We start from the raw sequence: 25,013 nt of genomic DNA on the forward strand, positions 1-25,013 counted from the left end.
TCCGCCCGCACACCGCCAAGACAAGCCTTTCGTATCGAGGCTCCCATACGTCCATCATTTCCAAACAGGGCCTAACTTCTTGATCTGGCTTGTGCTACGGGATCGATCACGTTCCTTCTTTTCGACTCCCTTTCGCAATGGTGGAGGACCTGCACGCTCGAGCCCGTTGTTTCTCATGAAGAATGGCGAGAGAAATGCAGGCCTCACTTGTTGGCACTAGCTTTGACGCTAAAACGGCCTGCAAAACAGGTGCCCACATTTGAGCTGGTACATAACTATTCGTGTTAGTGCCTTACCATGTCCTACCGGGATGTTGTGATGTATCCTCGTAATTCCATGGGTCCGTTGTCATCAAACCGCGTAGATTAATCGATAAAGCAACAGCTCCCATGTCAAAATTGGGATCAACTTTCGGGTCAGCGGGGCCTTGCAAAGCCAATAGGAGTCGAATCATTAATTTCTCCAACGGAAGGGGAAAAAAAAAACAAGAGAACTTCGATAGTACTGAGAAGTGGAATCAAGAGTATTCCGGGCAGAAACATAAGGGCTGGGAGCTGAAAACCTCATGGCTTTCTCGGCCTTCTCCAAATTCCTCCTGCAGGCCTATGATCCGGGGGAACCGACGGGTCAAGGTTTCTCCCTTCTGCCAAGCCATATAGGAAAAGGTGGACGGCTCCTGAGTCAGTGTCCACTGACCTCCTCTCAAAGTACTCGCCTCGTTCAAGGCAGAAACTTTGTTAAGTCAACAACATAGTGGTCGGCATGTACTTCGGTGACGGTGCTCCTCGGAGCTACTTTGTTTCTCTCTCTCCCGCTTCGATAGGAACAGGAAGCCAAATCGAAGCTTTTTGACCTTCGAGAAGGAAGAAATCGGTTGGATTTGGAGCAAAACACGTCAACTAACTGTGAGACTTTAAAGCTTTTTGATGCAATAGGGTCCTGAAGTTGGCCGGAATGGGCACACAGGGACCGTTGCAATGAGCTTAGTTAGGACTCGTACGACAGGCTTTGTCGATCCAGGTCGACTGCAGGTTAGTCAACAAAAACAACACTAGCCAGATATCAAAGAAGCGTCCGGGGAAATTTAGAAAAATGATATCAAAAGAAAGTCGAACCAGAACTCATTAAATTCTCCAAGACCATCATAACTTTTTTGTTTTTTGAAATGTCGGTGCGCGCACTACCTCTCTACATGGTATGGTAAAACTCGTTAAACCAAAAAAAAAAATAACCGAAGAAGATTCGTAAGAAAACAGTAATGCGCCTGCCCCACTTCCATTTGAATACAGACACGACTCCAAGTACGCCTTGAATTTGAACGGAGGCAATGCGAAATATAAATGTAAATGAAACCGAAAAGACGAAAAGAGAATGGAAACCTCCCCGTGCGAAGTACATGAGCCCTAGAGTGAAAATAGGTAATATACTAGTAATCCAGAGAACGAACAGAAGGGCCCAGTGATTTTTTTGTGCTAAAGATGCAGCCGATGATGTACACATTTATTAAAAGATCGATATGAAGAAGCTTTGAAAAAAGCATATCAAGATATGCACAGAATGAAGTCTGACGAAAGCGTTTTGAAAGTTTACCGGTAAGCCGGCTGGGGTGATAGACTGATGGCAGTATGAATTGGTAGTAAAGCTATAATAAAATATCAGTATTGTTACTGGTAGATTCGTATGCCAGTACTGGGCTTACATGTAGGAGAGCCATTGTGCGTGTGGTGCTGCCAGATGTGATGCGAAATCCCTGAGCTTGGACTACGGTGGAGAGGGCTAAGAGAACGGGGCTGGGAACCACTGCCCAGCGGTGGTAAACCTCTAAGATTTTGCCTGGAATCCGATATCTGCAATGCGGCTGTGCCAGTTACAAGGTTGGCAGGAATGGTTGGGGTAGAGACTGGGGTGGGTAGAGAAGTGACTGCTTGGTATGGTGGGCTCTCACGCCATGCTAGAATCACTTGCTTGTCGAGATCTGCCGCCGGGCTCGATCCTTGGGATAATCTTAACGATGAGTTCGAGCCGGTACGGGATTGGGAGACTGACTCCATGTTATCTTCACGGGGGCTGTTGCCGGTCAGTGATAGCGACTGAACACTTGACTTGCTTGAAGATCTCCTGCTGGCTAATGCAGCAGCAGTTGCAGCAGCAGCCTCGCTAATAGTCCCAGTGTGATGATTTTGATGGCGAGTTAAAGTAGTACGCCTATGAGTTTAGCGTGAGTAAGTCTTTTTCTGGAAGGATTTGTAGGATTTTCTGTTTACCTTGTGAATGTCTTCTGGCAATCTGCGTATGGGCATTTGTAGGGCCTTTTGCCAGAGTGTATACGGCGATGGCGAGCGAGAGAGCTCGAGTCGCTAAAAGGCTGTAACGGTGAAAAGAAAACAAAATTATCAGTAAGATTGGGGAGCGAGAAGGCTGGTTGTGGGAAAGTATTTACCTTTCCACAGGCTTCGCACATATGTGGTTTCTCTCCAGTATGTACTCTTGCGTGGACCGTTAAAGCCGATCTCTGAATAAATTGTTTCCCACAACCTTCGAAATCACAAATATGTGGCCTGATGCCACTATGGATACGCTCTAATAAAAGCATTAGTAGTCTGCTTCTAAATACAAGCTTAGCATTTAGAACTAACCGTGGCGTGATAGGTCACTCCTGCGAGCAAAACCCTTCGAACATGTCTTGCAATGATATGGCTTCGTAGGATCATCGTTTCCATTATTCGAATGAGGCCCTTCCGAACTAGGACCAGGACTAGTTGCAAACGGATTAGAAGGGCTGGCTGCAGGCGGCGGAGAGTGCTGTGTCTCGTATGAATATCTTGGAGCAAAAGTTGCGTGTGGATATGTTGAAAACGAATTCGGAGCCATAGAGGGTAAGCGAACTGCATCTTGTTTCTCAAACCGTGCTTGACCGGTTTCCGGTTGTCTAGAAGTTGGGGAAACAGCATTGTCGCTGCTAGCACTAGCTTCCTTTTTGTTTAAGATGTTGACGATATCCATAGTGTCGATAATTTCCTCTCGATATAGGAAATAAATATGGGACTTATTGTGGAGATATTCGTGGAGGCGAAGTCCCACTATAGTACTAGCTCCTCTTTATAACCTCGGAAGCGAAAAGGCTTATGAATCGAGATCAAATAAGTAATTCTATAAGAACTTTCGACGTCACAAAACAGTGGTAGGAGGGCGAAGTTGTAGACTTTATAAGTTTTTAGTACATCCACAGGACGGAGAGGGAGAAGAAAGTTGTTTGGAAGAGGTCCTTAAATTGGAAAAGCTTTGAACCACGGCACTGGAACTTAGCTTATGCCTCGATAGTGCCAAATCTCAAGGCAGTACCTTAGCTCGGCTCCAGACGAGGGCTGCGGGATTACAGAAATTAGTTTTTGAGGGTGGTGGACCACTGAGACCCGACCTTTCCGTATGCAGACGCCCAACAAAGCAGTGTTTAGCGACTCGATTGGCGTTCGGGCGGCTGCAACTTACGGGAAACAATATGATTGTTACCTTGAAGAGGCCCTTGCGATGGAATGACGGTTCTTCCCTTAGTCAGTGGTACAGGTACAGATGGCCTGGGAAAGAATCGGATTTAGAAGTATTTCCCAAATGTTTTTCCGGTCTAGTTTTGTATTGAATCTGAAGGGTTCTTCTGCCAAGATCGAGAGGTGTTGCAGTTTTGAGTGTTGTCGTCTGGGAGTTCCGTATTGCCGTATTGAATGGGCCTGGTGGCAAGCGCAGCGCGGCCGACGTCAAGGTTTGAAAAATTGTCTTCTATGGGAAAACCCAGTGCTGTTTGTGTCAGTCAAAAACACCCAGATAGGATGAGGCATTGTTCACGGTGGGACTTTTCCGAGATTCCATTCAAATTAAATTGCGGAAAAAAAACCCAAGGCGACAACATAAAGCAATTGCATTAATTGCAACTGCAGTTGCAGTTGTAGTAACACTTCGGACGGGAGGAATAGTAATAATATGCCCGGTTAAGGGCAGAAGCGAAGGCAGCTGAGTCGGACGAGTTGCAACTTTCCGCTGTCAAAACAATGCAGCGTCTCAGCTAGTTTAAAAGCTAGCTTCCAAGGTATCAGAAAACTCGATTGACATCCGGACTACGATAGCTGGGTAGGCCTCGAGGATGCACGGCACTTATGGGGTAAAGTGTAATTCAACCCTCTCGCATAGCTTGTATCAAGAACTGCACATGGCAGAGCTAGAGGCTAGGACCTACCGCTGCCTTGAACTGGAACTGGAAAATGTCGCCTGCAGGCGCGCTCATGTCTGAACAAAGATGCAATGTGTGCTTGGGTACTGACCTTTATGTTGGCTTTAAAAAAGTAAGCTTTGTCTTCCTGCTGCAGTAACAGCCTATGCACTGTCCCGAAGATTCACCAACAGTCGATATTTCATACCATCGGATTATGTCTTGGTAATGTATTGTAAACCCCAATGTTCAAGCCTGGTTGCTTTGTTTGTGTGATTGTGACAAATGTCTCGGACGGAACGTTTGAAGAACCTTTTCGTTGAGGAGAGTATATGTTCAAAGTTCGATATCGGTTCAAGCGCAGAAGACGGCGCAAAGTTTGAGTTCTGCCGTGAGATTAAGCCGGGAGAGAGAGGCAGAGAGAGAGAGAGAGAAAAGAGAGGTAGAGAGAGTATGAGCTGAGTCGATCGCAGCAAGAATCGGGTTTCGGTTGATCTGGGGTTAAAAAAGTCGCCGTGCCTACTCCCTAAAGCTATGCTTTGTTCCCAGGATGTCGGATATGTAGACACTCCTAATTGTATCCCCGTGGCGTCTATAGACGCACTGTTGAATTTTTATGAAAAAGAAGAAGGAAAATATGTCAAGGCCGCTTTCAAAATCTTTCCACCCGGTCTTTCATATCTTTCTAGGTTTTTGTCAGGTAAGGATAACAAAAGATTTTTAATGTGAAAAGCTCGAGTTCAGTTGGTGTAAATTAGACTTTCGTCTCTATCAAAACATTAGATTATGGGGGAAATCTGTTTCCGAGACAAATCCGGCTTTGGAGGGCAAGTCGCTGCAGCGGAAGCACGTTTATATTTAGTTTCTCCCAATCAATCATTGCCAACTATCATGGAGACTGAAATATATCCGGCGGGGTGACAGCTATGGTCAAGCGACAGGTAGGTCACATTGGCAAATGCATCGAGACACTCATATGAGTTTCATCCAATGGGGAAGATTGGTAAAACCCATCGACCTGATGACAATGCAAGGAATATAATAAAATGTGAACTTAATGGTTGGCAAGGAAATTATTACTTACGGGTAAAATTTGCGAGTCCAAAGCCACAAAATTAAGCTCGATGTTTTAAATGACTCGAGTCGTGAAAGGGCGTATTCTCGGGTCGATGTGATGCAGATCTTTTGTCGTCGAAGGCCACTGTGGGAAACCACTTCTATATAGACCTTGTGCTAGAAGCCTTTTTTTATATATATAAAATAAAACCTGGAACCCTTGAGGAACCAGGTACTTCGAGGCTCTTTCTGAAATCCGGGGTGAGTACCTCCACCTCCCAATTCTCGCCCGGCATATACCAGAGGTTAAGACGTATTCAGAATGATGTTGTGTCTCCAATGATCAGACGGTCACTATTCGGAAAAGAAAACTGGTAGGACTGTGCCGTGCCCGTTTCAACGGATGCAAATTATAAGGGGAAAAACAAGGTCTCGAGGACAAGATCCTGTATGGGGGATCAATGCGTAGGCGGTAATTGAACTCCCAGACCCGTAAGTTGTGGTGGTGCGGGACTAAGTTTTAGGGCACGACCGGCAGTCGACTAGTTGCCTTGGGCGATGGAATGCCTTGCGGGTGGGGTGTGAATGTGTGTTCGAGGATACCGATATTGGGAACTTGAAACAATACATACAGAGACCGGTGCCAGTTTGATATCCCCAGATATATTGAGACTACCCTGTCGGTACGTAGATGCACCAGGCTCCAACCGAATCGAAACCGCGAAATGAGTACGTAGGTTGAAACAGGTAGAAAGGGAAACATAAAAGTAACTTGCAATGGTCCAAGATGAGGAATATGGAAAGGCGTGACGGGCAATTAACTGGCGAAATGTCGCAGCACTTGCAGCTACGCACGGACTGGAAAGCGATAAATCAGTGGTCACCCTTTCGGACTATTTCTTCGCCTCGCCAGATGCAGATGATAATTGACATAATAAAAGAAAAAAACAGCCAATTCTCTCGATCTTTGGGTTTCTATCCGAGGAAATAACTCGCCGGCAGGCTCGTTTGTATCTTTCTTTTGGCGGCTAAGCTATTTCGTCCCATCTGTGGAACTAAATCGCTCAAAGGAATGGAGATACTCGATGTAGTATCAGAAACTAAATCTTTTTTTGCTCAGGACTCGGGAGGGAGGAAATTGGTGTGATAGATCGAAGAAACGAGTTAGAAAAAAATCTGACCAGTAACATTTATTCAAAAGGTTCGAAAGCTTTTTCACTTGATAGCCAGCCAGCCCCGACGGCTTGGACCGAGATTATTCACATCCACGGCACATAAACACAGCTCCCAGGAATTATGCGCAGTGACCACCTCGACACTGGCCCAATACGGAAGCCGCAAAGGAACAGAGAAACCTCTTGGACTGAAGCTCTGCCCAGGATGGACCCAGAGAGGTTGGATACAAGTGCCCATGTTCGGCCGATGGATTGGGGGGCATGACCCGCTGCAGGTCTGAGTGGGACACTTGAAACCTATCACTCATTGGGGCAGAATGGAAAAGCTGACACATGAATTCAATAGCATAACAACGACTCGGCTTTGGGTCTCGAAATATTCCGCTCCACAATTGCAAAGTGCGATGCCAATGCAGCTAGCTAATATAATGAGCGGGGAAGTTACATGTACCAAGCTCACCTCAAACCGGGCTTGCCAATAGAACACTGTTTGGATAGGATGCTTCCATGGGTGGACTATGTAATCAACCCGCCGCACACATTTAATGTTTTTTTGCTTCTATTTACCCCAGAATGTCATCAGCAGGAAACCCCAACGTCGCTCCCAATGGTTTTTTATCGAATAATGAGAGCCATGGATGCCTTACAGAGGTACCGTATCATCATCTCATCGTCTAAAAAATAACTACTTCCCCTGTCAAAGCTGAATTTTCCCGATTTATCCGGGACGAATGGAGAAGCGGGTTTGCTTTTCGGCCAAGTTCAACCGGAGCGATACAGCTATGTCAGCAGGGATTTTTAAACTAAAATTTATAATTCCCTGCCGAAGGAAGGCGAGGTCTCGCAGCTATGAGTCGGTATGCATAATCAATACCCTTCCCCCAGATAAACCGGAGGTAATCCTTCCATCGGAGCGCCGGAGCGAGCAGGTTCGCCAGAGGGCAATCGTCCGGCATGTCGCATTGGCTAAATAGACCGTGGCAAATCAAAGAACGCCCGTGTAAGTTGACGCCAGATCGACTGAAATGTGATTTCAAGACCAACGCTATGATATAGGATCGATCCCCTTCAACTTCCAGTACCGTGGGGACCTCGCTCAACTAGCCAATAGGAGGCCCACAGTATGTGACTGATGTACTCAGAGCTACAGATATGATGTGTGAAATGAAACCGAAACAGCTTTTGCTCAAAATTACCATCCGGGGTTCGGACGAAATCGAAGGAGTTAGCGACCCAAGATGGTCCATGAACCGAGATTATCCAGGTCCCTTTGTATTGCATGTAAGCTACGAGGAAGATCCTCGAACGTGGCATCATGCTTTGCCGAATATAATCCTCGTGCCGATCATGGGACCCCATTATCCCACAGCTTCGGACCACCTTATGATCAATAATCCATTTGCCTTATGATGATGAGTTCCAAGGAATCACGGGAGGTCATCCTTGAAGCGAGGTAGCGAGCTCAAAAGACAAAGGGTGAATGAAGATAGTCACTGGTCAATGGATATATCCGCGTATAAACCCGGTTTTGCGTTCCAGCGTATACCCTTGGTTTATTTACCCGGTTCTCACCGCTGATGTGTATTTCAAAGTTTACACGGAGAGAGTCCAGCCAGCTCGGAACAGGAGTCGCAATCATGCAAATCATATGGATAGTTGAGCAAACTGTTGTTCCGGCTAATGTACGGAATAAACCAGAGTCGGGTGTACCAGGACGAGATCTCGGAGATGGAACATAACGACTGGGGCTTCCCGACCTGTGACACCAGCTTTTCTGTCAACCGCCCCACAGCTGGTTGGTGGGAAATACCTGCTGGTGAACTGGGCGGCGTAAGGCACGTGCATCGAATGTTGGCACCCGCATCTACCCTACTCCTGGTTCAGAAAATCCGAAGTTGGAGCGCAGGAATGCCTGGAGCAAGGCAACGGCAGCCAGGGACCCCACAAGCATGCAATGGCCCAGCACGGATCCATGCGCAGACGATAGCGTCGTGATATCTAGGCTAACAGTCGAGCCGAAATCCCAAGTTGGGGTCGAATCGAGGCCACGAAAATACGACGAGTTCAACAACAGCACGTGGGGCCGAACACAATATATTTCCAGGAACAGTATTGGAGAACTATAACAAGCCCCGCTATTGCATGTCGGCTCCGACACAGCTTCTGGTGTGTCGTCTGTACCGGACGCACCAACGAGTGACAGGTCATGTTTCAACGGCTGGAGCTGAAGAACCGATAATATACCCCAACTGAATGGATTTTTAAAAGCAGGCTTGAGTTTTAAAATCCACCCACAGGACTTACGCAAGATCGATCAACAGCTCCTCAATCAGGCATTTTACCAAACCATTCGGGACGACAAACTTTCACTCCGGAGCCTTATGCCCAAAGAAATGATTTACGGATAATGACCACGGACATGATTTACAGCCTTCCGCATATATTCCCACGGGACAGCACATATACGACTTTCCCGCAGGCTTCGAACCAGCCTGCATATATATTCTACAGGCATTAACGTCCAAGTTTTTCCCTCTCCGTCTCAATTCTGACATTTCATTTGTGTGTCAATTCCATCAGCTGATCCCCCAGCCGCGAGAATTTATGGCTTGCCAGGGACTTCCACGCTTCACCGAAAACCCTTTCCGTCAAAATTACACTTTTCCGTGCAGCAAACACTCTGCATTGATGATGAAGACCTTTGTCGCAGAACTCGGGGGGTTATTGATGGGCTTACTCCGGATTTCGTACGGGTCTTCCCGCTAACATAGCCATCCCCGGGCAAATGCAATTGTGGAGCCATTCGTTTGCCGTTTCGACATAAGACCATTATTCGGGATCCCCGTGCTAGGTCTGAGTGATTTTCTATCCATCCGCCCGTCAACGTCTCGCAGAAGAGTCTTGATAAGTAATTTGATGTCAAAGCTCATGGCCAAACTGACTGCTGAAACAATGGCTCGCAATCATTATTGGGTGGTCGGAGTCGCGGTTACTAATAATTCCAATTATCGCTAAATTGGGTGATATATCGGATACATATATTGATGCCTGTTGCTGATGCTGATATCGCCAAGTATCTAAATTAGTTATTGCCTCAAGCTCAAGCTCAAGCTACTGGCTTTTACGAATTCATTAAGTTGAGCTTAAAATCATAACTTTTTTTTTTCTTCAGTTGTTCTCGTGGCGGGGTATCTTGATGAGTGATATTAGCGGGTTGACTCGCAAGTACGACCAATCACAAGAAACTCTCAACGGCACCCTTTTTCTTAGCCTAGCAGGTGGAGCAGCTAGTAGTAGTGAAAAGCTTTGACCTTGCATCATGCAGGACTTAAATGTAGTGTGAGGTTTTCGGTGGATGTCTGGAGTATAGTAACATTGACAATGATCTGCACAGGGATTCTCTTCTCTTTGCAGCCGAACCAAAATTGGAGTGACTTTGAACAATTGGGATTTAGGTCACAACTCTGGCTGACGATCAAGCGGAAATTTGCCAAAAAAGATACAGGTCATGTGGAAAGTATTTTTTATGCTGCAGAATCCAAAGCTGCCGAGTGGGTGACACCCGAGATTCACCAGTTTAGAAAAACGGTATTTGAAGGATTGTTAATTTGATAACATTTTAAAACTTCAAACATACATACACACACAGACACACACAATCACATCCCACGCTTCAATGGCGAGCTACGAGATTCAAATCCATACTGACTGATGCATTACATGGCCTCATGAATCCACCAATTGGCCTTCAGTCAGTCAGTGCAGCAAGCGCATCAAACTTTTTCCGTCCCGAATATCCGCCCCCCAAATTACCAACCGAAGAAGCTAGAAAACCGAACAAGCGAAGAGGATTCCGAATAATACCGATATTGCTCCGCGCGTAGACTGAGGAGCTCTACGGGCCTCGAAATCCTGGGGAAATTGGCTCATTCGGTAACGAATACCGATTCTCGAGAATATCTGCAACAAGGATAATGAAGGTTGGATCTTTTTTGGGCCCTAACGATGTAGCCTGAGGCTAAGCTACTCGAGTGTAAAAGCTTAATAGCCTAAACTTTGGTCTCGCTTTCGAGGTTATATTAAGAAATTCTATATCGATAACCGATAAGAGAACTTCATCTACATACCATAAAACTGATGCTGTGGCACAGTAACGGGTGCCAGGAAGTGCAAGCCGGCCAATTAATTTAGTTTCCAAGGGTCCTGATTGTCTCGTACCCAGACCTGGAAGGGTCCTGACCAATTGTGCAATTCTCTTTGAATTCGAAAAATTTTCCTCCTACCCCAACTTCAAAGGGCAAACGAATCGACCCGTGTGCCCAGCAATCTGCAACTCCAAGCAGTGAGGTACGTGTTCATGTGGGGGGTTCTCCGTCGGCCAGGAACGCTTGTCCGAGGGAAAAAAAATGCTATCACTTCGATATTTGAGTTTGCAAAGCAGCTTAGACGAGTGCATGTAGTCTTTTTGTCTTAATCACCATGCACCGCGCATTGCATATATTCCTGTCCGGACGAAAGCAGTTTGCAATACGTTTCTATGACCTATCGGAGCTTGGCCGACACAGGAGCAGTGCATTGCTTAATAATTAAAATATCTTGTTAAACGGCCAAGTGGTTGTCTGATGCATGGTGCTGAAACTCATCGCAGTTTGTCCTACGTGAGATTACAGAACTTTGAGGTCTAGGCACGAGACAAAAGTTACACCAAATTTGGAACGAGAAAAGAATATTTCTCTGGAATGCATATGTTTTTAGGGACTTGGAACTCCACTTGACCGCGAATCGGACGTCTTAAGCACCATTCTCATCGGCTATAGCCTACATACACCTACTCAACGGCAATAACATTCCTTCATGATAGGTGCTATGCGGGTGGGGGCGAAATAATTATACCCAATTACATGTGAAAGTACTCACATATGCAACACCGTATAAACGACCAATCGCCTGATCTTTCTGAATGTAAGTTTCAGATAGATCAAATTTCAATATTTTCGGAAGCCTGGTGATGCAAGCCCGCAGAACCAATTGAAGCCAGACAGGTTATTTGGGATGTTTGGGACAAAAAAAAGACTCCGAGCTACCACCGTGCGCCATATTTTTTTCTGAATCAATTCAAACTTTCTTCAGTGCGCATCATGCATCAATGTGGCGGGATGCATCGGGTCAGGATGTCAAATTGAGCTCCGAGAGAGCTCCGAGCCATGAACTTAATGCTGCGATCAGACCTCACTGGCATCTGACCGTTGTGGCTCAAGGGCGAACGATGGCAATGTTACGTATCCCCAGTATATTTCCCTCAGGAAACCTGAATCACACATATCATGGTATAAATTTCTTGGAGGCTGTTATTCCCACGGTAACCGCGCTGCACGTACGGCTAAACATTTCCGGGGTAGATAATTAAGTGCATGTATGTATAAAGATAACAGCTAACTATGAGGCTCGCAGTGTAGTCTGCGGTTCCTGCATTACAAATCCTCGAGGATTCGATAGCCTGTATTGTGAAATACCCGAATCTACGCGGCCGATGCAACCCAGTGTTAATTAACTCCACTGGCTAAATGTCGATACATCTGAGCCGCACCAGGTACATTGCCTTATGTATATTCTTGTATCAATCATAAGGTCTTCAAGGATGGCAAACCTTGCCAGCTCGCAATTAACTACCCAAGTATTGCACTGCCACATTCCTTTAGGCTTCAGTCCCTCCGTAGGCCCCCTCTAATGCGTCGGTGCCTGGATTTTCCCACAAAATAACTCAGATAGATAGATCATGCCATGGGCCCATATTGATATTGTCATCACTTCTGTTTGCTTACCAGTATGGTCAGGGTCTCGACGATTTGTTTCTCTTAGTCATACTGACAATTCATATGGGGGTAGTTATCGCTCGTATTTACTAACATCGTACCGTGGTATATAGCGGGAGCGATGCAGGGATGTAAACGAATCTTGTCAAGGCCGGAGACTTAATGAAGGGATAGTCCATTTACTGTCCTACCCCGAATATCTTAAGATCTTGCAGCTACGGTTCTAGAGTGATGTTTTAATGCACTCTCCGACCCCGCTTTCGAATTTATGAACTTAGCTCACGGGTGCACGATAATACTTAGGCAGGGAACTCGGGATTCACAATATTAAAATGACACATTAATAGACGCCTATAAAAATACTTCCGAATTCAGATGTAAATTGTGACCAAGCTGAAACATTTGTGACATTGATAGAATCTCACAGCGATATGCCGACGGCATGCCGGTGAGCTAGGAAGTATTCTCGGCTAGAAAATTCCGAAACGGCTATATAGTGAAGTTTTATTTCTATATTCCCGGAAACTAGCCCTGCCATTTTTCATCTTTGTTCGTATGAAGGATGATATATCGCTATACCCTCTAAATCCTCATTGTTGTAGTTTATACATACCTGTGGGCCCGGTTAAATCCGCTTAAATTCGTCCGATGTCTCTAGTATACCAGCTATAGCTAAGTACGTATACCATGTGGATCTTTCATATATGAAATAGAGGAGCGTAAAGTGGCTATTTGAACTTGTGATCCAAATCTAATTAGCCAGCTCCGATTTCCTCAATAATAATAAGTCCCAGATTTCGAACAGTTTCGAAATTTCAGTTTCTACAATAACTGCTGGAAGATAGGTAATCAGCGACTAGATAGCCGTAAATTCCTATATTCACAACTGTAATATACCAGCAGATGTTATTTAGCACTGAGCTAGACTTTGTCAAATTACCCTGCTGGTAAGAAAGGAGGAGGAGGAAGATCGTTGTAAAAACTTAGCGTCATATAGATGTAGCCCGCTGTGGATGTTGGATTGTGGTTGCAGCTGTTCCCCACAATGTTTCAAATCTGTTCATAAAATTGAAAATGGAAAGGGCCTAGTGATTCGAACCCTCGATTTATGACAATTCAACCTCGATTGACTTCTAAACAATTAGTATATCAATTTTAAATAGTTAGGACATCTGGTTCTGTTCGTTTTTTCATTTGAAAATAGTTTTCCGAGAGCCCCCCAGGAGGCTACTGGCGCAGCTAGCCAAATGTCTTGAACACAAGGTTCAGGAACGCGAGCAAAAATGTGCAAGGATGTTGATAGAAGACGTCAGACCCACTTAGTCAGCTCAACGGGAGCTAACGACGTGAAGTAAGGGGCATTTCTGAGCCCGAAGAAACAAATTTTAGTACGCGACCGTAAACAATTAGCTAGCTCTGAACTTCCGCGTCCTGAGGTCAATCATCAATATCTACAATTTGCCAGAAAAAAAAAAATCTTCCCCCAAGTTTTCAAACTCTTTTTGGATCAATCCTGCAACGTTTGCACGGCTTTTTGTGGACGTCGTAAGTCGGACCCTCGTATCAATTTTGTGTTACAATGCCGCCGAAACGCACCGCATCTGCAAGCTCGCATGCCGCATCCAAAAGGCCGCGCCCGAATGCAGATGCAGAAGGTAGCAATAGCAACAATGAATAATCCCCTGCACCCCCACGAAGCAAGCGCTGGGCAAAGGTTTCTGGATCAGGAAACCTCGATGATGACTATAAACTCGCCACTCGGAGCCCAGCTAAGGCATACAAATACATTTCTGCCAAGCTCCGTTCAGCGGAGAAGATGATGAAGATGAGGACGAGGAGGACGAGGAAGATGAAGATGAAGATGAAGATGAAGATGAGGGAAATGGCAACAGCAACCCTTCTCGAAGACGATGTGACGGCGGCAGAACGTGTATCTGCAACAAGCCAGTGGAAGAGCATCCGGACCATCCCTGGAAGATCACATTTGCTGCAAAACGCAAGTTCTTTAACCAACGTTCCCATTGTAGCCTACGTGATCCCGATTGCTTTGGAATGCACACGTACAATGATCACGCTGGATTTGGGGTTCTAGAGGCCATCGAAAACCTCATCCTTGACTTCGAAGAGGCAAAGGATAATGTAGACGAAAAATGGGTCATTTGTGAAACACTGGGATATTTCATTCACACAGATCATACGGCCACAATGTTTGGGTATGTTATATAACTTTGCCTGATTGAATTTTCTCCTTCGGGTGTGTTTCCCAATTACTAACTGTTCATCTAGGATTAACGACGGCGAAAGGGTTAGAGAATTGTGTTTGATGCTTGTGCGCCTATTCATGACAACGCTTGCTCTATTGGAGCGCGATAACCTCCTTGGACCGGATAGCAGGATCAAGAATCTCGGCACCATTATGGCGCTATGGATGTTCGCCAAGACGGTATTCAACGACCAGGGCTGCGTGGAGGCGCACAATGAGGAACCCGAGGAGTCATTGGGCCCAAAGAAAGACAAGAAGAAATGGATGAATTCCTCGTTCGATAGCCTGATTTTTGTATATGCAAAGAAATATAACATCACACTTTCGGGACCCAGAATAATCGATAGTCTTATCGAAGATTGCGAACAAGATATGGCAACAGAAGACGTTGATCTTCCACTTCCGGAGTCCAACAATCTGCCGAAATCCGATCCTTTTAACTTTGTATCGGGTTTGAAAAAATACAAATCTGATTGCAGCCCCCGAAAGATTGGTGGGGACAAATTAGATATCACCACATTCAAGAGCACCGAACGAAAGGGTGCTGCTTTTGATGGGAGGGATCCGTTGGGAAGGAGTGAGATCACCAGTTTGAAGGAAGGTCTGGTGCTTATGGTAGGGTGAGGAGGGATATTTCTGCCTTATATTACCGCCATGACTAAGACACCTTATATTGTTTCAATGTGTGCTTCAATAGATTCATAGAGCTCGAGGTTTAGATATAATTAGCAATAGCCACATCCTCCTAGATACCTAAATATATATAACGCGTATTCTAGACATCTAGAAGCTCCTAAGGAGATATCTTAAGCTCTAATTAATCAAGAATGAATAATTTTAGTGATCAATTTTCCAGTATTTTCACTACATATACGCGATATTTAATTAGCAACTAAGTCGATTGACCGCTCGAAATCGGGTAGCGATATAAAGTACTCACCCCTTGAACAACTTCAACATTCCTTGAGGAACATCTTCCATCCTTGCATCCCAGATTTCTTTAATCAAGTGGATCTTCCCCTCCATAAGCCAAGGTACCAAATCCGCCAGTGCTTTCGGGAGCTGGTCTGCAAATTGTATCACGATAAACCCTTCAATCCTAACCTTATGGCAGTACTGCACCAGATATATATCATATCAGTATTCACTTCACCAATTTTTTTCCCATTATGCAAATCTAAAGTGCATATGATTACGGATAACTCACCACCTGTGACCAAGCCTCTCTCGATATTCCCGCCGAAGCCTTCCCACCCTTCATATCATCATACATACTAATAGCACCACATGAAACTATCCGTCCGTACTCCTTCATCCTTAAAAGCGCCATATCCAAAATCTCTCCTCCCACGTTATCGAAATAGACATCGATATCATCTTTCGTAGCTTCCTCGAAGTCTTGTTTAAAAGTTGGCGAGCGGTAGTTTAATGCATAATCGCATCCGCAGGATTTTTTCAGCAGTTCGCATTTTGCATCAGAACCGGCGATCCCTACTACGTTTTTGATACCAAGGACGTTCTTTGCGATTTGACAGACTACTGAGCCTGTTGCACCGGCGGCTACGGAGACGACGACGGTGCTGTCTTTTGAGGTGGCGGCGCCGACGGTGAGGAGGCCGAAGTAAGCGGTTATTCCCTGTTATATAAATATAATGTATTAGAATATATTCCCGGACCCCATAATATAATTAATTTTATAATTATATCAATCATTCTGCTTCTCTTATAAAAATTGCAACCAGTTTGGAAGCCTTACCGTTATTCCCAAAGTTAGAAAATCAGTTGGATCACCCATTATTTTCGTCAGAGTAGCCCCGGGATCAATCGTTAAGTCGATAGGCGTCAATGTACAATAGTCAGCCCAGAACGCTCTAGCAAGTACAAAATCTCCGTTCTCGTAGCCCGTTCTTCTCGACTCGATGACTTCATAAATCCCATAGGCCTCCATGAGATCCCCTTTTTCGATTGGCTATGGTAAAGTATCACGATTTATATTAGTTAACTTAATCGCGAACTTGTGTCCATACATTTTGGCAATTTGGAAACTATATTAAAGATTGTTTTTAGAAAAGCTGCTCACCGCTCTATAAAGCCTCTCCTTGACACTATCCTTATTGACCCATATCCTCTGTGTAGGGTCATTAGAAAAGAAATGGGCTTTGAGAAAGAGATCTCCTTCTTTGAGGTCATCTGTTGATAACTCCTTCGTGACCAATTCGAAAGTTTCCTCGACGTTTATATTGTCTCCTGACCGTTCCTTGACGAACCATTGCTTTGCAGAGTATTTAGTCATACCTCTCAATCGATATCAATTTTTTTTCCTAAAAAAAAAAGGGGAAGGAAAAAAGAGGCAAAATCAAATGCACAAAAGTTATAGAGTAATCTCAAGGTCTTAGGGTGTCTAGAGAACCGCGGAACGTAGGTATACGTACGTACTTATATAGCCGAAATATATACCTCAAGTAAGCCTCAACAAACTCGTATACACGTACTCGTATACGTACCCGCGCCCAAAACAAGAAGGGTCACCGAGACCACCCCAAAAAGTAGCCATGCGCGAGCTACGTCCAGAGTCCGTATTATTGTCCATGGATCCAAGACGCATTTCCTTTTTTCCCCCCTCTCGCCTTATTACTAATGTAAGTTATTCCGAAAATCCTCCGTTTCTTACCCACATTTATAATTATGATATACACTTTACAACCCAAATATTAATATTACATGCAGCGCATGTAGAATCCTAAAGCGTATTTGGTGAAGGATCTGTACATGCATCTGGGAATAAACGAACGTCATTCCTATCAGTTTCGTTGTGTGGAGGGTATGTTCTTCGGTAACAGCGCTTGGCATTCTTGAAGATGTTACATGTTACGAGTTTGACCTCTCCATAGTAATAGCTGATGTGATTATAACAAAGCAACTATACCATTGAACCTATATATATTGCGATCGAACTCGGAATTTTCTGGAATATAGGCGGTGTTCTGGCTTGGTTAGTTAAATATATATATATTGATACCAATATATACGTACTATGTATACCTAGCCCTTGACATGCACCTATACCAACTATACCCGATAGACTCCACAATTTTGTGGACTGTATCCCCAAAAAGGCTCTATTTTAGATTTAAGGTTCGATAATCGACCGTAAGCTAGCCGAAATGTTTCAAGTCAGCCTTAGGTCGAGAATGCTAGGTGGGGCAAAGGATAAGATAATGTCTATATAATCAAGCTATGGTACTAACTCTAATCGAGTTTGTGAATCCTATTTCAGAAATGGCATTGAGATCGCGACCTCATTTCCTGCATATGAACCACTAGCACTAATGTATGTACATCTACTTCAGCCCGGTTGCATTGACCAATTTGTCTTAATTACCTATCAAATTGAACCAATTCAGTCCGAATCTGTGTGCATGTGTTACCTAGATCTGCAGAATGATTCCTTGAATAATAAGCTCTGTAGTACATGCACTTAAACTTAGGATTCCCAGCTAGTTGATCGATCGTATTTTGCGATATATATTTTCAAGACCGTCATTCTCTGTCTATAGACGTCTAGACCCACCCGTCTTGGATTTGGATCAAAGATAGTCTTTAAATTCAGATAGAATAAACCTGAAAACCAAAAATTGATACACCCGGAATCAAGTAATGTATATCAATACCTGGATCCGGAGTATTTAACCGCAAAGGTCCCAGTCCGAATGTCTAAAGCTTCAAGATCGGCTTCGACTCTTTGGAAGTGACGTTATTTTGCATTGGTATACTTAGATATACATGCGTATGATAGGTTACACTAACCATCTACTGATTAAGACTTACCCATTATTATATTTTATATACGTTACGACAGGTATTTACCTAAATAACTAGGTACTCTTAAGTACCTAGCTAGGCCATATATAGGTAAGTACATACCACATAGCTAAAATATCCCCCAAATTTAAATCAATCATACAATTAAGCCAGAAACCAAAAAAAAAACAGCCAATCATAACGCCAGGAATCACATCCAAGACTCTTTAAATTCATATACAAGCCAAATTTATAGCCCCAACCTTCAGTACCTCGTATACGTACGTACCTTTTACCCAAGCGAATACCATCAAAACGACCTGCATGCCCAACTACTTAAGTACCTTAAATTATAAGTAAAATAAACAAAAAGCAAGGATCATCACGCATCGATTGTTCGTCAGGATCCTGCCTGGATCATCCCTGTAATTCAACCTCCCATCTTAAAAAAAAACGGTTTAAAAAAGCCACACTTTAAGTAAGCACTTGTTCTCTACCACTACGTTGCATTTTGCTTTCTCACAACACATATAAGCTACCCAGTCTCGTAACCAAACTGTGTGATAAGCTACCTGGAAGAGGTTAATCTCTAAATTTCGTTCTATCGGACTATACCGGAAAGATGTTTTTGCTTCCAAAAAAAATGTCTTGTGGTGTTTTCCTGGAAGGTCTTGTATATAATAAAAATCTTGACATTAGGAAAACAAAAAAACAAGAAAGTATTGGTATAAAATTAGTTATTGCGCCATTTTAATAACCATTAGTAAAGAGTTCGTTAAAGGGAGGGGGAGGAGCTTCTTAGTATAATACACTAGCTATTTGATGCACATTATGGGATTGGCTGCGGTAGGTGGAATAGAGTAAGTTCTTAGGGCGGGTTATCAAGATTTGTCAAGGGGTGGTGTAGGTCAAGGGCTGCCACCTTAAAAGCAATGCATCTACTCCAAAAAAAATTGAAAGGATTCCCTTTAAATAAAAAAAAAAGACACGTAGGAAACCTGAAGAGCGGGGGTACGAGGTACCTGTACGATATAAGCTGTACATGGAAGGGTACTCCGGGCGACAAACGAAAACGTCAAAATACTAACAGAAGAGGGAAAATTAGACGGGGAATAACAAGCCGAGGAATCGCCTTTGACAAACAACTCCCTTTGAAAAAAAAAAAAAGCAAAATAAAGGAAGGGCCGATGAGACGAAACCGTCAAATAACAACATGCTATGTTCCAAGCTGTGAAAGAGTATGGGGTGTTTTGGAGAGTAGTTGACAGAGAAAGCTGATTGCCAAGCCTCGTGGCAATAAGGTCTTAGAAAACACCGGGGAGGAGGGTAAATAAGCGACTAAGGGAGAAAGAGCGCCGGGTCGATTTGACTCATGTCCAGTGGTGGCGACGGCGTGGGCGTCATGCTCTTATTTTGCGGCTTTGGGGACTGGGAGCCACTGGTGTCGCTCGTGTCGCTGATCGTGCTATCAGACCCTCCTCTTCTAGTTAAGAGGGCCAATAACGAAATTGAACCAAAAAAGAGCCTTTTCAATGTATTCCTTATTCTGACCGTTGGTAACCACCATATCGGAAATGAAGTCGAGGTAATTATCCTTTCCAGGAGTTGCTCGGAATTCGTATATGCAACGTCTCTTGGATTCTGGAGGAGGGATTGATAGGGAAGTAGGATGGTGACCTGGGTGTTGGACCCACAACCCGTGGGGGGCTAGAAGAAAATTCTGGTGGGGAATAATCTCAAAGCGAATATTGGTTTGTCCCGGGTTCAAGGGAATGATTGAACCGCATCTCCACCTATCAAGTTCAGGACGAATAGTGATAGTCCGTGATTCGTTATATTCGCCAGGCTGTATGGAAACCTCTATGGCTCGAATTGGGGAATCTTGTTTTGCTAAATACATTTATGAGCATGAACGTTTACCAAGACATATGATCTAGTTTGTACTTACTAGTTCCGGGGCGGCGTAGAATCGAGTGATTGGTCGCTTCTGCCGGCTGGAGTATCAACCCATTCTTAATTGAGTGCGAGTTTAATCTGAAATCCGCATACTGAGGGAGTTTTTGATCAGGCTTCACGATTGGAATTTGAGGAGCAGAGGGTTGTGGTTGAGGTGTGACTATTGCTGGAGACAGAGACTTTTCTGATACGATTTTCGAAGGGCTAGCAGCGACCGGATGGGGAGACCGGGAGGTCTGGAATGGATTTCGACCAAGGGATTCTGGGCCTGGCGGCGGCGACTGGGCGGTACTAAAAGCAGCGGGCGTGGAGGCTGCTGTCGTTTGCAGGGAATTGGTAGCGGAGACGGAGGAGGGGCTACCCGCCTTTTTAGGACCGTTCATCTTCAATGTTATACGGGGCGGTTTGGATTCAGCGTCCTCAGGCTTCATCTGGCTTTGCTCTTGACCCCCCTCTGGTGGTAGAGTTCTCGGTGGCTGGTTAAGGTCTTTTCTCTTGCTAGCCATTGTGTTAATAAACCAGGCCTATACTATCGGTTAGAAATTACTTTGGTAATGTGTGCAGCGTTTATATCTGTAGTGATAGGGCATACCTCTAGAATCCTGGCGTCGGCCATGACTTCGCTGGTTGGCTCATTAAACAGTGCGCAGTTAGAAAGCATCAAAAATATATCATTTTCAAAGCAGGATACGATCGCATCCGGAGGGTAGTTCTTATTTTTAAGCTTTCTTTCGATCTCTCTTAGTGAAATTGGGTTCTTAATGATCTGATAGTAGTTCGGATATTCTTTCTTGGGGACAAGTGATCTGAAGAAATCGCCAACAAAGCTCTGACCGCTACGAGGGGGGGTTAGAAGGATACCATAATGTTGTTTGGGTATTTTGGGACCTACCTAGAATCTCTGACTTCGTTCAGGATGCTGTATATGACACCTAATAGCTCGTCCTGTATCTCTTTGTACGGCGGCCCGTTTACCTCCGGAGTAGCACCATCTGCGGTCTTGGAGGGCGTTGCATTGAAGGCACCGATAAGCTCTTCAACAACGACTCGAATCTTTGTTGAGAACTGAGCAATCAAAGAATTGGTTTTGTTGAAGGTGTTGGCATTCGTTTCCATCAACTTGAAGTCTTCCAGGATTTCTTGGACAGACTGGTAGGAATCCGAATCTAACTTGGACTGAAAAATCCAACGCAAAAAAATGTCAACAGAGCATGTCTAAAATATGGCGATTCCAGCGATAGGGAGAACGGAATTGAGGAAGACTTACTTCAATTGTATCCAAGGCAATGGGATTTGTAATGATGGTGTAGTACTCTGGCAAGTCCGCCTGGAAGTCGCGACAACACAAGATGGAGTGGAATTAGCCAATCCATGTTCTTGCGAAGAGATGCCTGGGTGCAGCGACATCCGTGTATCCGCATATGCAGGTACGATAGTGGAAGGGTGTCGCCAAGCTATGGGACGGATAGCTGCAGACGGTGCCCATAGCCGATGGGAAGGGATTGAATGCACTTGGGTTTGGAGCTTCGGCCTGAATTCGAGGCCTTGAAGCTCAAAGCCTCGAGATGTCATGATGGCCGAATATATTGAGGAAGAGCTTACCTTGGATGGGAGCGTCTCAAAGTTGGATGCGATCAGAATGCCCCTGCTAATCCGCCAATGCACGTTAGCCCGGCCCGTCTTATCAATCAAGGAAAGCATTTAATCCCCTCTTCCTGCTAAGTTCATCTCCATTTCAAGCTTCCCAACCTCTAACCTTCCAAGGTCACAACTCGGATTACTACCACCATCACCACCTACTTACTATCTACCTACCAAAAGGCTAGAACGGCCACACGGATATCAAATGGGAAACCGGAGCAAGTAGCAGCAGGAGGAGCAGCGGGAGGATCAGGAGCAGTGGCAGCAGTGATGTCGGGGAAGGGTGACGGTACGATGACAATAATAATAAAAAAAATCATGATGATAAAGGTGATCAAAGGAGGTGAACTCACCGTCGGGATTCTGTTGCTTCCCTGACTACCTTTAGAGCTGCTTTGCCAAAGTCGGCGACGGATTGTGTCTCAGAGAAGTCGAACGAAACAGGCTTTCGATTTGATGAACATCAGCAGGTTAGTTCCCCTTCACCATCAAGACTTCCCCGAGTGTTAGTCGACGGAAACTAGATCGCTTACTGAATTGGTTTGTCGCATTCTTTTAGAAGGGTCATTGGTGTCTTTGGTTGGAGAGCCGGACTGCTCCTTTCGTTTGGTAGTTCTTCTCATTGTTGTTTCGGCTATCTATCGGTCGAGTCGAGAGAGCAGTTGAAGTTCCAAACAGCTACCGAATACGAGTCCGAGCGCGTCTAACGAGAAAAGAAGAAAAAAAGACCGGATTCAATGGATATAAGAAAGGTCGGAAGGGGATGGTTGAAGGCCTGTGGCTCTATCCTCCGAAGTGCGATTTTGTCAGGGATAGAGCCGAGCTGTGACGCGAGAGTGGGATGGTTTTTTGTATCGTTGAGTACAAAGGTCCAGCTATCGGGAAAATGACGACCAGAGAAGGATGCGAAACACTGATGCTGACAGGGGTAGATGGTGGAGGTCGAGGTGATCGGTTGGTGATGGATGGAGTTTGGGGGTGTCGCGACCGATAAGCTGGCGTTGGTGGTGGTTTGTGATGGCGGAAAGTGGGAGAGAAACGCAGAGACGGACGGGGAACGGGGACAGGGCCAGGGGACAGGACAGAAAAAAAATAATAACACCGGGGACACAATACAATGCAAAGACGGGAATAGGTAGTCTCGTCGAGAAAGAAACAAACAGGAGCAGTGAATACTTAAGTATCAGGTATCTATCTATCTATCCATTTTCAGTATGGAAATACCTGTTTCGATATAATTCACTTGATTAAGTATACACCGGTGGTGGTGGTTGTGGCTGACTTTTTGGTGGACGGTCTTAACTGTCGGATTGGAAGCGACACTAAAGTGAGGAATTGCTAACTACGCTTCATGCAAGGTACATTTTTTTGCTCTCCCGCGACAGGGAACAACACAATCATCATAATACTCTATCTATAGTATATAGCAGTCTCGTAACCAGACTTGTGTGAGTATATAGTATATGACAATCTGGTAAAATCTTTTCAAGTAGCAGTGGAAATCCAGCTAGTTTCGAGATACCTATTTTCCATTTTATATTCGTCTACTTTGCAGTCCTGTGGCCATAGCGACTTATCTACTATTTAAGTACTATCTAGTACTTGGTGCTTTGCTTGTATCCTGCCGTTTGTTTACTTTGCTTGTTCTGTTCTTTGACCACCAAAATCTCTGTCGCTTCAACCCAACTCAACTCAACTCAGATCAACTCAACTCAACTCAAACCCCTCCGGCTGTACCAGACTGCACCGTTCCTTACAACCTTTACACTCCACTCCACCACTACCACCACCACTACTACCACTACCACTCTCCACCACACACACAAACAAAGCTTCCCCACAAAGAGCAAGAGAAAGGGAGAAAGAACAAGAACAAGAACAAGGAAGCTCCAACTCCATTCAAAGAACACCCCTCCCTCCTTTTCTTCCTCTCTGTCTCTCTCTCTCTCTCCTCGACCGCCTCTATCAGCTTCTGAATCTCCTGGGATCCTTCAACGTACATCTCTTTCCTTTCATAAGCTTCTCTGACTCACCTGCTCGTCTGTTCGTCAAAACAGCACTAGCTGAAATCGGTCCTATCCATCCTATCGAAGCTTAAATCGCAAAAAATCTGCTTCTACTATATACATAAATACATACGTACATACTTGGCTGCATCCTTCTTATATTGCGAGTACTTGATCACCCATTCAACCGCTCCGACAATGTCTCGTCATCACCATCGTCAAGGGGGATCTGGTTCCAGGATGCTCACGGAGTCTGAACGTGCGAGACTCGAAGAGTTCGTTCCCGACATCAACTATTCTGCCAGGTACATCCAATTTTACCTCTCCCTTTTTGTCCCGTCCCCTTATCTTCCTCTGGCAATCTCGAATTTCTAACGAACGGATGGTGCTCGAATAGGTACTCAGACAGCAAATACGAATACCGGTACGTCCTTGTCTACCTTCCCGACCGGCTTCTTCTGCCTACCGTGGTACTGATTATCGCTCTAGTCATGTGATGCTCCCGAAGGCCATGCTCGATATGATTCCTAACGACTACAAGGATAGTAATGGTGTCCTGAAGATTCTGAAGGAAGATGAATGGCGTGGGCTGGGAATCACACAGGTACTTATGCTTTCCTCGCAGGGCTGGTGATCCTCACGGCGCACAGTTAGAGCTGATCGCGGTTACACTCCAATTTAGTCTCTTGGCTGGGAACACTACGAAGTCCATGCACCGGAACCACATATCCTCCTCTTCAAGTGAGTTTTTTTTTTCTCCCTTTATCATTATCTAGGTACCAACCGAGAATTTCATCTAATCTTTTGGCTTCTTCCTCTCTTCCTCTCTTAAAATTAGGCGCCCGAAGAACTACGGCCAACCGGGTCACTGAACTGAATTCTTTTCTATTGTTTTTTTTTTCCCGTTCCATCTGCACCACCCTCACCGTATCGACAGATTCTCGCTTCACATGTCTATCACGGATCCGCCATCGTGGGGAGCTAGTTAGCTGTATAAATTGAGGCTCGGAAGACGAAAGTTATATCCCTGACCCCTGATAGGGAAGATAAAGATTTAGGTACCGGGAACGAATGACGTGTGAAGGAAGGAAGGAAGGAAGA

General features: G+C 44.9%; 5 protein-coding genes across 5 annotated transcripts; 2 read left to right on the forward strand and 3 right to left on the reverse strand.

Annotated features, from left to right (window-relative positions):
• Positions 1–1,586: 1,586 nt before the first annotated feature.
• AOL_s00054g670 (uncharacterized protein) lies at positions 1,587–3,003 on the reverse strand (the record flags this gene model as incomplete). Its single annotated transcript, XM_011121986.1, has 5 exons — positions 1,587–1,642; positions 1,700–2,205; positions 2,265–2,365; positions 2,441–2,580; positions 2,637–3,003. The coding sequence occupies 5 exons, from the start codon at positions 3,001–3,003 to the stop codon at positions 1,587–1,589; spliced, it is 1,170 nt and encodes a 389-aa protein (XP_011120288.1).
• Positions 3,004–13,824: 10,821 nt separating this feature from the next.
• Positions 13,825–15,132, forward strand: AOL_s00054g671 (uncharacterized protein; the record flags this gene model as incomplete). Its single annotated transcript, XM_011121987.1, has 3 exons — positions 13,825–13,900; positions 14,044–14,458; positions 14,532–15,132. The coding sequence occupies 3 exons, from the start codon at positions 13,825–13,827 to the stop codon at positions 15,130–15,132; spliced, it is 1,092 nt and encodes a 363-aa protein (XP_011120289.1).
• A 197-nt stretch (positions 15,133–15,329) lies between these two features.
• Positions 15,330–16,801, reverse strand: AOL_s00054g672 (uncharacterized protein; the record flags this gene model as incomplete). The annotated part of the gene is made up of 5 exons (XM_011121988.1): positions 15,330–15,372; positions 15,449–15,624; positions 15,716–16,144; positions 16,265–16,477; positions 16,589–16,801. The coding sequence occupies 5 exons, from the start codon at positions 16,799–16,801 to the stop codon at positions 15,330–15,332; spliced, it is 1,074 nt and encodes a 357-aa protein (XP_011120290.1).
• Positions 16,802–19,792: 2,991 nt separating this feature from the next.
• On the reverse strand, positions 19,793–22,226 carry AOL_s00054g673 (uncharacterized protein; the record flags this gene model as incomplete). Its single annotated transcript, XM_011121989.1, has 7 exons — positions 19,793–20,199; positions 20,258–20,789; positions 20,858–21,101; positions 21,158–21,441; positions 21,533–21,592; positions 21,868–21,913; positions 22,081–22,226. The coding sequence occupies 7 exons, from the start codon at positions 22,224–22,226 to the stop codon at positions 19,793–19,795; spliced, it is 1,719 nt and encodes a 572-aa protein (XP_011120291.1).
• Positions 22,227–24,110: 1,884 nt separating this feature from the next.
• AOL_s00054g674 (uncharacterized protein) lies at positions 24,111–24,784 on the forward strand (the record flags this gene model as incomplete). The annotated part of the gene is made up of 5 exons (XM_011121990.1): positions 24,111–24,217; positions 24,310–24,336; positions 24,402–24,516; positions 24,595–24,653; positions 24,751–24,784. The coding sequence occupies 5 exons, from the start codon at positions 24,111–24,113 to the stop codon at positions 24,782–24,784; spliced, it is 342 nt and encodes a 113-aa protein (XP_011120292.1).
• Positions 24,785–25,013: the final 229 nt, after the last annotated feature.

Source organism: Orbilia oligospora (assembly GCF_000225545.1).
Source record: "Orbilia oligospora ATCC 24927 unplaced genomic scaffold scaffold00054, whole genome shotgun sequence".
Lineage (NCBI taxonomy): Eukaryota > Fungi > Ascomycota > Orbiliomycetes > Orbiliales > Orbiliaceae > Orbilia > Orbilia oligospora.